General features: G+C 41.9%; 1 protein-coding gene across 1 annotated transcript in view; it reads right to left on the bottom strand.

The window, feature by feature from the left end:
* Positions 1–17,724, bottom strand: part of LOC311224483 (mitochondrial adenyl nucleotide antiporter SLC25A24-like) — a 44,541-nt gene that overhangs the window by 25,479 nt on the left and 1,338 nt on the right. Inside the window, exons 2-3 of the mRNA XM_084309498.1 lie at positions 7,609–7,735; positions 3,329–3,416 (exon numbers count right to left, since the gene is read on the bottom strand). Coding sequence (XP_084165624.1) covers positions 3,329–3,416; positions 7,609–7,735 — 215 coding nt within the window. The remainder of the gene's footprint in view (positions 1–3,328; positions 3,417–7,608; positions 7,736–17,724) is intronic.

The following is a 17,724-nucleotide window of genomic DNA, read 5'->3' as shown; positions in this document are numbered from 1 at the left end:
TATAAAGCACACAGAGTCTCAGGTTAACAACATAATATAAAGCACAGAGCTGCAGGTTAACAACATAATATAAAGCACAGAGTCTCAGGTTAACAACATAATATAAAGCACAGAGTCTCAGGTTAACAACATAATATAAAGCACAGAGCCTCAGGTTAACAACATAATATAAAGCACAGAGCCTCAGGTTAACAACATAATATAAAGCACAGAGCCTCAGGTTAACAACATAATATAAAGCACAGTCTCAGGTTAACAACCTAATATAAAGCACAGAGCTGCAGGTTAACAACATAATATAAAGCACAGAGCCTCAGGTTAACAACATAATATAAAGCACAGAGTCTCAGGTTAACAACATAATATAAAGCACAGAGTCTCAGGTTAACAACATAATATAAAGCACAGAGCCTCAGGTTAACAACATAATATAAAGCACAGAGCCTCAGGTTAACAACATAATATAAAGCACAGAGCCTCAGGTTAACAACATAATATAAAGCACAGTCTCAGGTTAACAACATAATATAAAGCACAGAGCTGCAGGTTAACAACATAATATAAAGCACAGAGTCTCAGGTTAACAACATAATATAAAGCACAGAGTCTCAGGTTAACAACATAATATAAAGCACAGAGTCTCAGGTTAACAACATAATATAAAGCACAGAGCCTCAGGTTAACAACATAATATAAAGCACAGAGTCTCAGGTTAACAACATAATATATATAAAGCACAGAGTCTCAGGTTAACAACCTAATATAAAGCACAGAGCTGCAGGTTAACAACATAATATAAAGCACAGAGTCTCAGGTTAACAACATAATATAAAGCACAGAGTCTCAGGTTAACAACATAATATAAAGCACAGAGCCTCAGGTTAACAACATAATATAAAGCACAGAGTCTCAGGTTAACAACATAATATATATAAAGCACACAGAGTCTCAGGTTAACAACCTAATATAAAGCACAGAGCTGCAGGTTAACAACATAATATAAAGCACAGAGTCTCAGGTTAACAACATAATATAAAGCACAGATCCTCAGGGGAACAACATAATATAAAGCACAGAGCCTCAGGGGAACAACATAATATAAAGCACAGAGCCTCAGGTTAACAACATAATATAAAGCACAGAGTCTCAGGTTAACAACATAATATAAAGCACAGAGCCTCAGGGGAACAACATAATATAAAGCACAGAGCTGCAGGTTAACAACATAATATAAAGCACAGAGTCTCAGGTTAACAACATAATATAAAGCACAGAGCCTCAGGGGAACAACATAATATAAAGCACAGAGCCTCAGGGGAACAACATAATATAAAGCACAGAGCCTCAGGGGAACAACATAATATAAAGCACAGAGTCTCAGGTTAACAACATAATATAAAGCACAGAGCCTCAGGGGAACAACATAATATAAAGCACAGAGCCTCAGGTTAACAACCTAACCTAACCCTAAACCTGTACACGGTGGAGGTAGAAGTGGTAGGTTGCAGGTTCTAAACCTGTATGAGGTGGATGTAGAACATTTGATACAATTATGATATTCAGTAGATATGTTGGGTGAACGTATATGATCATGAGGACAAATGTATTTTAAAATTGCACCATAGGGGGGCACAACAGTGCCTAAATGTGTCTAGTCCTATGGCAGATTAGGTGTCCTCAAACACGTAGCTAAGGTGGTCATTCTACCGTATTTCATTGCTCTCGCTTCTATTGAAGAAACTATTAGTCAAATTAACATTCACCATTTTCCTGGGACTCACTGGAACTCCCTCAAAAACCCGGGACTCCCTGGAATACCCTCAAGAATCTATGGGGGTCACTGTAACACAAGGAACCCTGGGATTCCCTGGAACACCCTCAAGAACCCCTGTGACTCACTGGAACACCCTCAAGAACCCCTGGGGGTCACTGTAACACCATGAGGAACCCCTGGGGGTCACTGTAACACTCAAGAACCCCTGGGGGTCACTGTAACACCCTGAGGAACCCCTGGGGGTCACTGTAACACTCAAGAACCCCTGGGGGTCACTGTAACACTCAAGAACCCCTGGGGGGTCACTGTAACACCCTGAGGAACCCCTGGGGGTCCCTGTAAAGGCCTCTACATGCTACAGCAACTTCAAAGCAACTTCAACACAACATCAGCGCGATTTCAGCACGGTTGTTGTTTAGGGTCTTGTAGACTGTGTTGCTTGGACGTTGTGTACATGTCCCCCAAATCTAACCTAAACAACCGTTGCGTTGATATTGCGTAGCAGTGATTGGTTCGTTAGCGAATGGGGGCGGGGCTGTCATAGAATAATATTGGTCTCGCAGAGAATACCATCCGCCATTGTTGTAGCCAGCCAGCGTTGATGCTAAATAATTAGCGTCACATAGCTGGCCTTTTTCTGAAAACCCAAGCACATATTGTTCCATAGCATACGCCTTCAGTTGATCATGACAAATCCTCTCTTACCTTGACGATTAAAAAGCCTCCATAATTTAGTAAATAAAGCTGTAGCCAGCCAGCTAGCATTGGTGCTATACAAAATGCTATCCACATTAGCTACATAGCTAACCAACTAAATACAATGGTATCCTGAGGTAACTTTAACATTAAATACAACGTTTGCTAGTCGAAATGACTGGACACACACAGGGACAAGTTAAACATCAATCAATTAATTTATTCCAATAGGTAGTTTGAGCTGCATGTGAGCCGAGGTCCTCTCCATTGGAAACTAATGATGTTACGGAAACGTTAGCTCGAAAAGCACAGAAAGTTAAGCTGCTAGCAACAGACACTATAACACTTCCGGTCGGGGGATTTCAAAATAAAAGAGCGACGTCTAAAATCACCGGAAATACGTTTATTTTGTACATTATCTAACGTTAACACGAACCTAAACTAACTTTAGTTAAACTAACTTTAGTTAAACTAACTTTGCACGTCGATGTTGCAGAAGCATAAAGGCAGAGTGTCTAAAACACTGTTGCTTTGTCGATGTTGTGTTGCTTTGAAGTTTCTGTAGCATGCAGAGGCCTTAACACCCTGAGGAACCATTGGGGGTCACTGTAACACCCTGAGGAACCCCTGGGGGTCACTGTAACACCCTCAAGAACCCCTGGGGGTCCCTGTAACACCCTGAGGAACCCTTGGGGGTCACTGTAACACCCTGAGGAACCCTTGGGGGTCACTGTAACACCCTGAGGAACCCCTGGGGGTCACTGTAACACCCTGAGGAACCCCTGGGGGTCACTGTAACACCCTCAAGAACCCCTGGGGGTCCCTGGACCCCATTCTGAGAACCACTGATATAAATACCTCTGAAGAATCTTCTCAGCCTCTTCCTTGCTGATACCCATTCCCAGGTCAGCCAGAGACTGCTGGATCTCTGTATAGTCAATACGGCCTAGAGGGAAAACATCATATTTTAATTTTTGTATTTTTGTATTTAACCTTTATTTACCCAGGGTCAGTTCGCTGAGCACGGATGCTCTTGTTTTAGATATAAAGATATTAACATGTCTTTATACTGGATTAATTCATAAAACATCATATTAACATGTCTTTATACTGGATTAATTAATAAAACATGTCTTTATGAATGGTAAATGGTTGCATTTATCCAAAGCACTTTACAATTTGTTCCTCACATTTTACACATTCACACACCGATGGCAGAGGCAACCATGCAAGGTGCCAACCTGCTCATCGGGAGCAATTAGGGGTTAAGTGTCTTGCTCAAGGACACTTCGACACAGTGCCCGGGAGGAGTGGGAATCGAACTGGGAACCTCTGGATTACCAGACGACTGCTCTACCTCCTGAACCACTGTCGCCCCCTTTATACTGGATTCATTAACACTTTGAGTGCCAGCCACGAGAAATCTCGTTATTTCATGCCATGCGTTGAGTGCCAAGGACGAGAAATCTCGTTATTTAATCGTTATTGCTTTTATTAGCGATATCCATAATTTTTTCATCATTCTAGCCTCATGTTATCATTGGGACTGTCTCTGAGCTCGAACAGGGAAAATACCGCCCCCTATCGTCTCCCGGATGGTAATGCACCTATTGGATTGGACTGAATGAAAATGCATGAGAAAAGAAAACTCCGGAATCCACATTTTACTTCTCAGGCATGTAACCCGAGCCGATCGGATTCATTGTGGACCCTCAGAAGAGCGTGGAATATGTGTTTCGAGTACCCAGCGTTGGATCAATAAACGCGATCGATATTTGGAATGCCGATCAGGAATTGGAATAATCTTTTTGCAGAACATCTGATGTGAGGTAAGGAATCTATGTTACCAGTCTTGGGGTAATCAGAGTTTTTTTCACAGCGGATCACAAAGTGTCCCCTATGTGTGTATGTGTGTGTGTGTGTGTGTGTGTGTGTGCGCTGACCAGGAAATAGATAATCGATTTTTCAGCCCGCTTCTCTAGCGTGCACATATACTATCGATAATCTAGCGTTTATTTGAAAACGATTCATAAATAGGCAGAAAAATGACAACGTGTTTTGTGTATTCCACTAAAGGGCGATTATCACAGAATCTTTATTTTTTCTGGAAATTTCCAAAAACTTCCGTTTTTTAAAACGGTATAAAACGGAAATGTACCGATGAAAAAACAATCAGTTTCGTACATGTTGACTGCAAGCAACTCTTTGATAAGCGACGGTCGTATTAGACACATAGCCATAATATAGAATATAGAAATAGTTCCACGAAAATCATGAAATATCGGAAAATCAGTCTAAAAAGGCTGGCATTCAAGCGATAAATCGTGCGCACTCAGTGTTAATAAAACATCATAACAACATGTATTTATACTGGATTAATATATAAAAAAAATTACCATGTCTTTATACTGGATTCCTTAATAAAACATCATATTAACATGTCTTTATACTGGATTCATTAATACAACATCATAGTATTAACATTTCTTTATACTGTATATGAGGGCTGACGTTCCACTCTACTGGTTAAAGTTGCTTACTCGTGAGTAGTACGTTGATAAAGAAAAATACTGTCCAATTATGTATGATGTCATGACCGAACGTTCTAGAACATTTGTGATGGCACAGTATGATGTCATGATCGAACGTTCTGGAACATTGGTGATGTCACCGTATGATGTCATAACCGAACATTCTAGAACATTTGTGTCTCTATATAGTCCACAATTCTCTCAGTGTGTAGCTTGAAACAGGACTGAACGGATAGACTCAACAACATAGACTGAAGCCTGCATTTCTCAACCAAGGTGCCTGCCAACTGCCAAGCCTACGGTTTTGCTGTGGAAAGAGCCGGCAAGTTGATTTACGGCTTTCCAGTGTGGAGGAATTTTCATGTGTCGAGTCGGCTGTGATTTTGGAGACTGGGAAAATACAGTTTTCTTACCTTGTAGTAGTAACGTGAATATTTAGGAAAATAGCTTTAGGACCACTTCTGTAAAGAAAGACTTCGCTGTGGAAGAGAAATAAACCATTTGGATATCTTTGTTTTACACTGGAGCGGCTGTGGACAGTATTTTTCTTTATCAACGAACATACTACTCACGAGTAAGCAACTTTAACCAGTAGAGTGGAACGTCGGCCCTCATATACAGTATAAAGACATGTTAATACTATGATGTTGTATTAATGAATCCAGTATACAGACATGTCAATAAACCTGTTCCACCCATCAGGGTCGGTACCGACCCCTAAATGACATTATTTATGATCATAGATCCATATTTTTCAGAGTGATGCAAAAAATTTGCGATTTTAAAATCAAACATTTTCAAGTATTAACATCACTAACATGTCACAAAAGCATGTAGAATGTATATTATCATCAATACGTTAGTTTAGCAATAGGTTAAATGTGTTAAAAGATAGTTTTAAGTTTTCGATTTTCGATCGTCCATTCCAAGCTTGAAACGAAAATGGAAATTTTGAACCATGGGAATTGTAGTCTTTTTGTGGCCATTTCGTAGAGGACATGCTCATTTTTCCAAACTACACTTCCTGGCAAGTTCTATGGGGGTTCAAAGTTCAGAGTTGAATTATGAATTATGTCAATAACTGTTATTATTCGCGATAATAAGCCACAAAAGGTAACGTTTTTGACAAATATTGAACCGCAGTTAGTTTCTCCTCCCTATTGTTAGCATGTAGGAACAATTATATCTGAAATTAGTTTCAAAACGGTTGCACTGTGGTGAAAATAAAAAAGTACACTAGATTACAGTAGATATCATTATCTGTTCTTATGCACGCCTGGTGATACTAAATCCAAATTGAACTCGGGCATTTGAAAGATACTATATGTATATATATATAAATGTGCGAATTGGCTATAATAAGGTAATGTATAAGCATCTATTCTATAATAACATTTCAAATTGCATTGGTCCGGATGTGTCAACATTTTAGGCAACCAACTTGCGTTCAGCGTTTCTCTGATTGGCCAAAAAGCCCATGTGACTGCGGCAGCGTGAGAGAGCGGCAGTGCGGAAATAGGCTGCATTCTATTGCCATGCTCTGCGACAAACTCTAACCTTAACCAACTCCGAAAGAATGCCTAAACTTAACCCTAACCTTAACCAACTCCGAAAGAATGCCTAAACTTAACCCTAACCTTAACCAACTCCGAAAGAATGCCTAAACTTAACCCTAACCTTAACCAACTCCGAAATATTGCCATGCTCTAAGACAAACTCTAACCTTAACCAACTCCGAAAGAATGCCTAAACTTAACCCTAACCTTAACCAACTCCGAAAGAATGCCTAATCTTAACCCTAACCAACTCCGAAAGAATGCCTAAACTTAACCGGCAAACGAATGCAAGTTAAAAAAAAATTAAATAAAAAATTGAAGTGATTCGAACTCGTCACCAACCGCACCGCAGGCTCCACAGCAAGGCGGCGAACGAGGTGAGCTAACCGTCGATGTTAAAAGAGGGGGGATTACGGCTGCATAATGCCGCGGCAAAGCTCCGCGGCAGTCCGCTCTGCCGCTGCCGCGTCGCCGTGGGGGCGTGGCTAGGCGCAAGTTGGTTGCCTAAAATGATTAAGCGGTCCGGATGGGAGAATTCAGTACTGTATCTACAGAACCTTCGGTTTTATCATCTTCCCTTTATTAATTTCCTTAGATTTTCTGTACACATGATCTCAAGAGGGTCAGTTTTTTAAGTTTGGTCATTATTATCATGGTGTTATTCACTGTCAAAGATGCAAAGAAAAATCATAATTCATATTCTCCTTTGTTTCATCACAATTTAAGCAAGCCTAGTAATAGACACAATATTTCTGACACTGTGAATACATTCCCTGAGGTCCATAGATGTACCTAGATACCAAGAATATGCAAATAGCCCTTGTAGAAGTGGAGCAATATTCCATTTACCTAGGTATATATTTTATGCGGATTTTCACATTGTGTGGAACAGGTTAATGAATCCAATATAAATTATACTGGATTCATTAATACAACATCATAGTATTAACATGTATTTATACTGGATTCATTAATAAAAACAATCTAGTTTTTAAACATCATAATTAATTTGAAAATAATAATTAAAGAAATTATACAAATTAAAGGGTACCATCGTTATTCTTGTCGAGGCTTTTGAAGGTGAGTCTGAGCTTCTTCTCGTGCTCCTTCAGGTACCTGGAGAACTCGCTGAAGTCCAGACCCTCATCCTGGTTCTGGTCTCCAGATGAAACGATTTTCTAAAGATACAAATTTTAAACAAAAAGTTACAATTCCATAATTTTACTCCCATCATACTGTGGAATGCACAAGTGGTGTGTGAGGAGGCAGTCTGGAGGCTCGTTGGAGAGTCTAGTTTCCTGCCCTGGGTGGCAGTCGGCAGTGTCACATAAATAAACAGGCTATAATAATAATAATAAAGTGCTACTCTCCTCACCTACAAAATTTGAAATGGGCTCGCACCGCTCTATCTATCCGATCTCATCTCACGATACTCGCCCGCTCGTGCTCTGCGCTCACAAAATAAGATAATTATGCTTCTATCGATTCCTAGGGTTAAAAAGAAATCCGCCGGCCACAGAGCCTTGGTCTACCGCGCTCCCTACCTGTGGAACAAATTACCTGCCGTCGTCAGGGGCGCCTGCTCGGTCGAAGCTTTTAAATCCCTGCTTAAGACCCATCTTCTCTCTCTCCTTCAACCTACCCTGATCTCAACTGGTCGGGGACTGACCCTTAGATTAATCTGTCTAGTTTAGTTAGGATGTCTATTTGCTCCCATGTCTGCTTTTCTGCAGACATGGGAGAACATTGTGTGCAAGGCAACATTAGGCTTGACTTAAAACATTACTTTCCTAACTTAGTGAAACTAAATGTAACAAATTAACACAGATATAAATGTACTGAATTGTTATTTATTATTTTATAAAAAGAAAATCTTTTTTTTTAATCAGATATATCTTTTTTTACCGATAGCTATTTTATCGGATATCGGCCCCGATATCCGATATCAATATCGGAGCATCCCTATCCTCTACTCCCTGTACACCCAGGGCTGTGTCCTGAGCCTCCTCCTCTACTCCCTGTACACCCAGGGCTGTGTTCTGAGCCTCCTCCTCTACTCCCTTTACACCCAGGGCTGTGTCCTCCTCCTCTACTCCCTGTACACCCAGGGCTGTGTTCTCCTCCTCTACTCCCTGTACACCCAGGGCTGTGTCCTCCTCCTCTACTCCCTGTACACCCAGGGCTGTGTCCTCCTCCTCTACTCCCTGTACACCCAGGGCTGTGTTCTCCTCCTCTACTCACTGTACACCCAGGGCTGTGTCCTCCTCCTCTACTCCCTGTACACCCAGGGCTGTGTCCTCCTCCTCTACTCCCTGTACACCCAGGGCTGTGTCCTGAGCCTCATCCTCTACTCCCTGTACACCCAGGGCTGTGTCCTCCTCTACTCCCTGTACACCCAGGGCTGTGTCCTCCTCCTCTACTCCCTGTACACCCAGGGCTGTGTCCTGAGCCTCATCCTCTACTCCCTGTACACCCAGGAATCCAGGATTGTGTCCTCCTCCTCTACTCATATCATATGAATTAAACTACCTAATAGACCTGTTCGCTGTGTACATCAGACTCAGTGTGCCCACGCATCAACGGGGAAGAAAGGAACGTAATCCTGGCCAGAACATCGGGGCGCAGACTACAATATATTTGCATTAGTTAGCCATGCTAGCAATCTAAACAATTAATCCACGCCAAAGCTAGATATGTAAAAGGTGAAAGACTGATTTGGCTAAATTACATCCTCCAACTTTTAGTCAGGGCAGTGCCATGGTTTCTCCATAGAGCTCCGTCGTTTTCTTTTAGCGCAGCAGCTCGCGCAGGTTCGGGAACTTCGGGGTAACTTAACTCACGGGACTCAGTTGGTAGGGGTGTAAAAGTACACATATCCGTACCGAACCGTTTCGGTACTGGACCTAAGGTTCAGTACGGCTGTGTACCGAACGAATACAACGGTACGTTAACCACTAACGAACGCACGTGCAGAATTTTTTTTTGCGTGCAGAATTTTATTCAAAACTCGATTATTAATTTCAATATAGAATATTCGTTGACAGCCATACAAGTACAATTAGTTACTGCACCCTACATCACCCCTGAGTGGAACATGGAAAGCCAAACTTTCCCCCACTGTACCGAACCGTGACTTCAAAACCGAGGTACGTACCGAACAGTGGTTTTTGCGTACCGTTACACCCCTATCAGTTGGTATTGCTGATTGGCTGGAACACGGTATGTTTGTATACAGCGAACAGGTCTACAGTATATAGACGTGTTAAAGGTGGAGCAGGGTGGAGCCCAGTCCTCCTGACCTAATCACTAGTTTAGAGTCATTAGACTGACATGAGGAATGTCTGCTTATTTGAGTTGAAAGGAGTGGAACTTCCTGGAACAACCCGATGATCAAAGCTCACCTGTTGCTTGACACTTAAATCATTCTGACCAGGTCAAATGTTATTTTCTGAGCACTGGATATAGTGTGTAAACTGATGATCCTCCCTGAGCACTGGGTTTAGTGTTTAAACTTGATGTTCCTCTCTGAGCGCTGGGTTTAGTGTTTAGACTGGGTTTAGTGTTTAAACTGGGTTTAGTGTTTGAATTGATGTTCCTCTCTGAGCGCTGGGTTCAGTGTTTAAACTGGGTTTGGTGTTTAAACTTGATGTTGAATGAAGTTTATTTCGAGCCATTTAGCAAAAAACACACAAATCAAATTACAAGTTGGCCGAAAAGGTTAGGGCTGAAGCTACAAGCTTGTAAATGCCGTAACCCAGTTCATCTTAAATGTATCGTTGATCTTCGTTATCAACCAAAAAAACAAAAACAAAAAATAATTAACTCATTCAGTGCCAATCACGGAAAAAGTCGGGTTAACTCGCCAACTGTTCAGCGCCAATCACGAGAAAAGTCGGGTTTTAATTGTTATTTCTTTTATTAGCTGTATCCATTCATTTTCATCCATCCAGCCTGATGTTATCATTGGGAATGGGTCTGAGCTTGCAAAAGGGCAAATACCGCTGCCTACGCCTTCCAGCCGGTATTGAACTCTATTCGAAATAGTTTCTTTTCTGGGCCAATCTGAGCCGTGCAGGCGGGGTTTAAATACTCCAGCAGGACTAGCGTTTACAACGTTACATCTGCGATGCTGCCCCCCCCACCCCCCCCTTCATATGCAATGCCGGGCAATGTGGGACGGACATCCACAAGCAGTATTTGGAATGGCGATCAGATAATTGGATTATTTCTTTTGCATTACATCAGAGACCAGGTAAGGACTCTATATATAAAATCTTGCGTTGATCTGATATTTATTTCTACCGCGATCGAAGCCGTCTGTGTGTGTGTGTGTGGCTGTTTACCATTGGGTGCAGAAGGTGGGGGGGGGGGGGGGGGGGGGGGGGGAGCGCCGCGCTACGAGGGCCATTTCATGTATGCACGAGGAGACATGATAATCTAGTGTTGATTTCAGGAAGATTCGATAATCAGGCGAAAAATGACGTGTTTAGTGTATTCCACTAAAACGCTATTATCGCGTCTTTTCCTGGGATTACTAAGAATCACAAACTATACTCATATTCAAAACGGTATAAAACGGAAATGTACAGATGAAAAAACAATCTGTTGACTGGAAGCAACTCACTGACAAATCGACAGGTGTATTTACACCCATAGCTATAATATAAGATATATTTTAAGCACTCGCAAATCTCGCAGTCTCCCCATTGATTAATGCGATGGCGTTCTAGTGCCCCCTGGTTCATTAAGCGATGGCGCTGGATGAGTTAACAACAATCAGCAATAAAAAAAATTAACAATTGATCTAATCAATTTGATTCGAATCACATGGTTAACCATCCACGGCATACTTCAAGAATAAGTTGTTTGTACTTCCTTTTGAAATTAGCAGTATTTTTTGTTTGTTTTTACAATAACTCCTAGACACAGACAGATATGCACATGCTTTTTATAGTGGTGTGTACAGTCGGCTGTTTTAAGTTAAATCTCCCTCTTAATTTATATCCCCCTTCTATATATATTTTGGATGTTGCCTGGTAGTAGATTATGTCTTGCTTTATACACCATTTGTGCAGTTTTGAATTCCACTAAACCCCTAAATTTCAATGTCTGATTTTAAAAATAGTCCATTGGTGTGTTCATAATATCCTACATTATTCACTATTCTGATTGCTCTTTTATGCATGGTGCTTATTGCCTGTAGGGCAATTGTAGGTATTACCCCAAACCTCCACATAGTAATTGAGATATGGCAGACTAAGCGTGCACAGTACAGTGTATATAGTGATTCATGGTTCAGAATGTGCCTTGTTTTTCCCAGTATTCCAACACTCCTTGCTAATTTGGACCGGACATGATTGACATGGGGTTTCCAGCAGAAATTGTGGTCGATTATGACTCCTAAGAATGTGTTCTCATACTCTTTCCAAGCTAATGCTATACATTTTTTATTCCACCGGGTTATTAAAATTTAGGTTCTGTTTCCCAAAAACCATGATTAAAAAAAATCATATGGCATGGGTACCTGCTTCGGTGTCATCGCTTTGTGTATTGTATTGTATCGAAAACGTATGCTTGAGCCATATTTGTTTGTGTATTAGGTTCACTTTGGCGTTAGTAGAGTAGTATGGCTAGAGCTGCCGCGATTACCGCATTACCGCGGTATCGCTGTTACATCACGGCCACCGCAAGAGTAGGCTGAGTGAATACCGCATCACCGCTGTTTTTTATAATAATAATAAAGTACCCTCCTCTCGTTGGGTTTGCGGCTCTGCAGATATACCCTACTCCTCTATCGAGGTTCCAAGCGACCCTATTGGGTACCAGAAAAGTCACGTGAAACATTGCAGACCACTGATTGGTCAGAAGAGAGACGCGTCACACGTTGGAGCGTCCTGCAGTGTGTTACCACCAATCGGCAAGCGCGTATTAGTTTTTTACGTCCTGAATGTCAGCCATTGATCAGAGCTCATCACAACACGGCTAATAACGTTAGCTCCCCGCCGGAGTGGACTACCATCGCTCCTCAGGAGTACTAAACGAGACATAATGATTTTACTGTCTGCAACGAATGTTATAATAAAAGCCCTTCGTTCTATACACTTGTCTGATTGAAAACTTTATTAACAGACCGCAGAATGGGACAACTCAGCACGCTCTGAGCAAAGAAAGGAACTGAGATATGAATTGAGTATTGCTTGCCTTGCTGTGGTCCGGTAAATACGCTGATGTTATTGAACGTGTAACTATATAACGTTAATGCCACAAAACGAATGCCTTTATTATAAAGTAGTAACTTTATAATAATAATAAGAAGAAAGGGTCGGGGGGGTAACCACCCCTGCCCGCGACACCGAGTGAACGGCGCACGACCAGAGGGGAAACTTCGAATCCGTGTTTCACTTTCAATAACGAATGCGTGCTTGCCGAATCCCAAACAATATTCATGCTGCAAAGTCATCCTCTAAAGATAGACATTTAGACTAGAGGCAGGCTATATGCTATAAAGAGTAGACTACTAAAAAAAGAAAAAAATGCATTCAAACTTTTTTTTAAATTTTTTGTGTGTGTGCGTGCGGTAATAACCGCGGCGGTAGGAAATATTTCGCAAATTTGTGCGGTGAGGAAAACATCAATACCGCGGCAGCTCTAAGTATGGCCAGAACTATTTGGTGGGTGGCTGGCTGTCACTCAAAGCATTCTGCTAATATGGGCGGAGCCAAGCCAATAACAGGCTGAAATCTTGAAGCTGGAAAATGATGCTTTTGAGTACTCCATTAGAAATATAAAACAATATATATATTTTTTTAAATAAACCTTACAGATGTCTTCCATAGACTCACAGGAATTGTGTAAAGTTGCCCAAATAGTGCTAGGAATAGCAATGCAGATCCCCTTTAACATCAAACCACAACTTCAGCTTGCCCAGTTCTCCTGAGACAACCTCCGAAATATTCTGAAGGTTCTCCCCTGCACAGAAGACATTTGTATCACCAGCAAATATAATGCATTTTAATATATTAAACATTACATATATCATTAATGTATAGTAAAAACAATTTAGGTCCTAACATTTATCCTTGCGGCACACCACATGTATGAAAGACAGTGAATACCTATTCCCCTATCTGCTGTCCATGTTCTATATAACTTTTTAACTAGGCTGTGTTTATGTATGAGGGATGGGTGGCTTTGTATTTGTGTGCATCTGTGGGGGGGTTGGTAGCTGGATCAGCTGATCAAGTTGTCAACTTTAGTTTTATTTGTCACATATAAAGTACATGTACATTACAGTGAAATGCTTGGTTCTGTATGAGCCCCCTGAGATTGTGCCATACAGTAAGTGTTGTTGTATTATTTGAATTTCCTTATTACATGCAATGACGATATATAATCTATCTATTTAGTTTGAATCAGAAAACCTTTTTCTGAGTAGCCCTACCCCTCTAATACCAAATCGTTCCTGTTTATTTTTTGTACAGAATCTCATTATCAATTGTATCGAATGATTTCTTCAGATCTATAAATATACCTAATGCAAACTTCTTTTTTTGTATCCACTTTTTTTTCTCCTTTTTTTTCTATTTTTCTCCCATCCCAATTTTTCGCTGTGCCAATTCTTCCCTCCCCTGTCTTGAACATTGCTTGCATATGCCCCCCACTGGTCGGTTGTAGGGAGGATGCGTCTTCCTTAATGATAAGCAAGCAGTGCAAAAATGCTTCCGCATTCGTCACCGCACGCCAGTACGGTAAAGCGCCTTTCTTTTCAGGCCCCGCTTAGACAAATGCTATGGCATTTCCGCGTACATTGCAACGAATCACTTGAAACCTCGGCTGTCTTTAACTATGAGTGAACACAACTGTCTTTAACTATGAGTGAACACAACTGTCTTTAACTATGAGTGAACACAACTGTCTTTAACTATGAGTGAACACAACTGTCTTTAACTATGAGTGAACACAACGCAACATTGTAACGTTAACGTGTAATTTACTATGGAATATAGTATATTATCGCGACGATTGTAACGCTAACGTGTACTTCGCGAATATAGTATATTATCGCGACGCGTCGTCGGACTAAACGCTGTTGTGAACACAACACATTGTAACGTTAACGTGTACTTTACTATGGAATATCAGAAGAAACTACTCAACCTCGGCTGTCTTTAACTAAACAGTGTTGTGAACACAACACATTGTAACGTTAACGTGTACTTTACTATGGAATATCAGAAGAAACTACTCAACCTCGGCTGTCTTTAACTATGAATGAACGCAACACTCTAACTCACCAATGTACAGTTTCTACGCCAAATGTATATACACTCCTTTTTCTGGACACTTTTGTATCACAAACAGTACTGTATTTGCAAATGTATAGGCGTAGCAGTACTGTCTATCTGTATGTCATGTATGTCATATATGTTATGATGAATTGAAAATGGGGGACCCTGATGTAAACAAGACGAAAGTCTTTCTCTGGTCTGCATCCCCTTAACAATTGTATGTATTGAGCTGTACTGTACTGTACCCATTCTGCAATCTGTTAATAAACTTTTCAATCAATCAATCATTGTACCTCGGCGCAGCGGAATAACAATATGAGTGATCGCCTGCTGCGTCCATCACGTGTATGGTGATTAACCAAATTCAAATTGCCGTGCAAAGCCAAAGCGTGTTAATAACCACAAATTGAACCAATAATGTGTGTGTCGAACCAAGGTGGGATCTCATGCGCATGCGCGGGCACCTCCTCGCGAGCACGCCGGCGCACGCACGCACCTGAGCCGAGCGAGCACGCCGCCGCCGGTGCATGCACCTGGGCGCATGCACCTGGGCGCTGGGCGGCGGAAAATGAAAGGCGCATTACTGCACGCCACTACGGTACATTCTTGCACTGCTTGCTTGTCATTAAGGAAGACGCAGGGAGGATAGAAGCCTTGCATCACGTGTCCCCTCCGATACACAAGGAGGCAGCCTGTCACATCTTTTCACCTGCCAGCGCAGACTCTCAGTGGCGAGGTGTAACGTGTGGGAGGCTCACACTACCCCCACCATTTCCTGTCTCTGCTGTGCAGGCATCCCCCAACCGACCTGTAGGAGTCGCTGTCCACAACGTCCAGATTACCACCCATTGACTTCCACCCGCTAACTCTGCCAATTGAGTTAGTATGACAGCCGGCCCAAGCCGGAGGCAACACCGACAGCCGGATTCGAACCTGGTGTCTCTTGCATTGGTGACAAGCGCAATGTCCGCTGTGCCACCCAGCCGCTCCTAATGCAAACTTCTTATTATCAATTGTACTAGTTAGTTCTTCCACAAGATCCATTAGCACCATTGAGGTTGATCGATTCGTCCTAAAACCATCTAAGACTATCTGTGAGCAACTCAAATTTTTCAACGAAACTGTCCAAACGTACAACAAAAAGTTACGGTAATACTTTTTGAGAACTGTGAAAGCAGGGAAACTGGCTTGTAGACGTTTTTTTCACCGGCTTTGAATATCGGAATCACTTTAGTGGTTTTCATATAATGGGAAAGGAGCCCAGCTTGAATGATAAGATTACAGATAGTGCCATTTGGTCAGCTATGCATTAAATTACTTGTTTAATTAAAGTCATATCAATCCCATTCCAATCTAGAGATGTTTTGTTCTTGAATTCAATAATTTCATTATCAGTATTTCTTATGAATATTTAAGCAGGATTTCTTTCCCCACAAAATTGTGTAACCTCTCCCCCTTGTAGAGGGTTTATCTCACCGGCAAGTTTCGGCCCTACACCCACAAATAATCTGTTGAAGGCTTGAAGCCCTCCAGTCCTCCACGCTCCACCACATCATTTTTGATCAGTTATTGTTTTATCATAGTCTAAAAAAGTATCCTAGTGGGGGGGCAGGTGGCGCACGGAGACTACGTTTGTCACCAACACCGGGAGACACTAGGATTCGCCTGTTCGAATCCAGCTCCCGGCGTTGCTATCAGCTCAGGGGGTGGGAAAGCTGAAGGGTGGGTCCTGGGCGTTGTGGACAGCGACCCCTACAGTTCGGTCGGGGCGCCTGCTCAGCGAGGGTTGGAACTGAGGATAGTGTGGCCTCCCACATGCTACACTCTCCCCGGTGAGAACCTGCGCGGCCAGGTTGGCCTGCCCCAGGCTGCACATGCGTCGGAGGAAAGCATGCGACAGTCTCCGGTCTCCCGGACCAACAGTAGGGGAAAGTACGCAACAACCAGGAAGGGTGGGATGGGAGAAAAATCGGGAAAAAGGAGGGGAAGAAAGATATATATAAAAAAAAAAAATCCTGGAATCCCTCTCTGATCGCCGTATTTTGTGTATAAACTGATGTTCCTCTCTCCGCGCTGGTTTAGTGTTTAAACTTGATGTTCCTCTCTCCGTGCTGGTTTAGTGTTTAAACTTGATGTTCCTCTCTCCGTGCTGGTTTAGTGTTTAAACTTGATGTTCCTCAGTCTCAGTGCTGGTTTAGTGTTTAAACTTGATGTTCCTCTCTCAGTGCTGGTTTAGTGTTTAAACTTGATGTTCCTCTCTCAGTGCTGGTTTAGTGTTTAAACTTGATGTTCCTCTCTCCGTGCTGGTTTAGTGTTTAAACTTGATGTTCCTCTCTCAGTGCTGGTTTAGTGTTTAAACTTGATGTTCCTCTCTCAGTGCTGGTTTAGTGTTTAAACTTGATGTTCCTCTCTCCGTGCTGGTTTAGTGTTTAAACTTGATGTTCCTCTCTCCGTGCTGGTTTAGTGTTTAAACTTGATGTTCCTCTCTCCGTGCTGGTTTAGTGTTTAAACTTGATGTTCCTCTCTCAGTGCTGGTTTAGTGTTTAAACTTGATGTTCCTCTCTCAGTGCTGGTTTAGTGTTTAAACTTGATGTTCCTCTCTCCGTGCTGGTTTAGTGTTTAAACTTGATGTTCCTCTCTCCGTGCTGGTTTAGTGTTTAAACTTGATGTTCCTCTCTCCGTGCTGGTTTAGTGTTTAAACTTGATGTTCCTCTCTCAGTGCTGGTTTAGTGTTTAAACTTGATGTTCCTCTCTCAGTGCTGGTTTAGTGTTTAAACTTGATGTTCCTCTCTCAGTGCTGGTTTAGTGTTTAAACTTGATGTTCCTCTCTCCGTGCTGGTTTAGTGTTTAAACTTGATGTTCCTCTCTCAGTGCTGGTT

The sequence above is a fragment of the Notolepis coatsorum genome, assembly GCF_963971535.1.
Source record: "Notolepis coatsorum genome assembly, chromosome: 3".
NCBI lineage: Eukaryota > Metazoa > Chordata > Actinopteri > Aulopiformes > Paralepididae > Notolepis > Notolepis coatsorum.
This window is presented reverse-complemented; position numbering and strand designations above follow the sequence as displayed.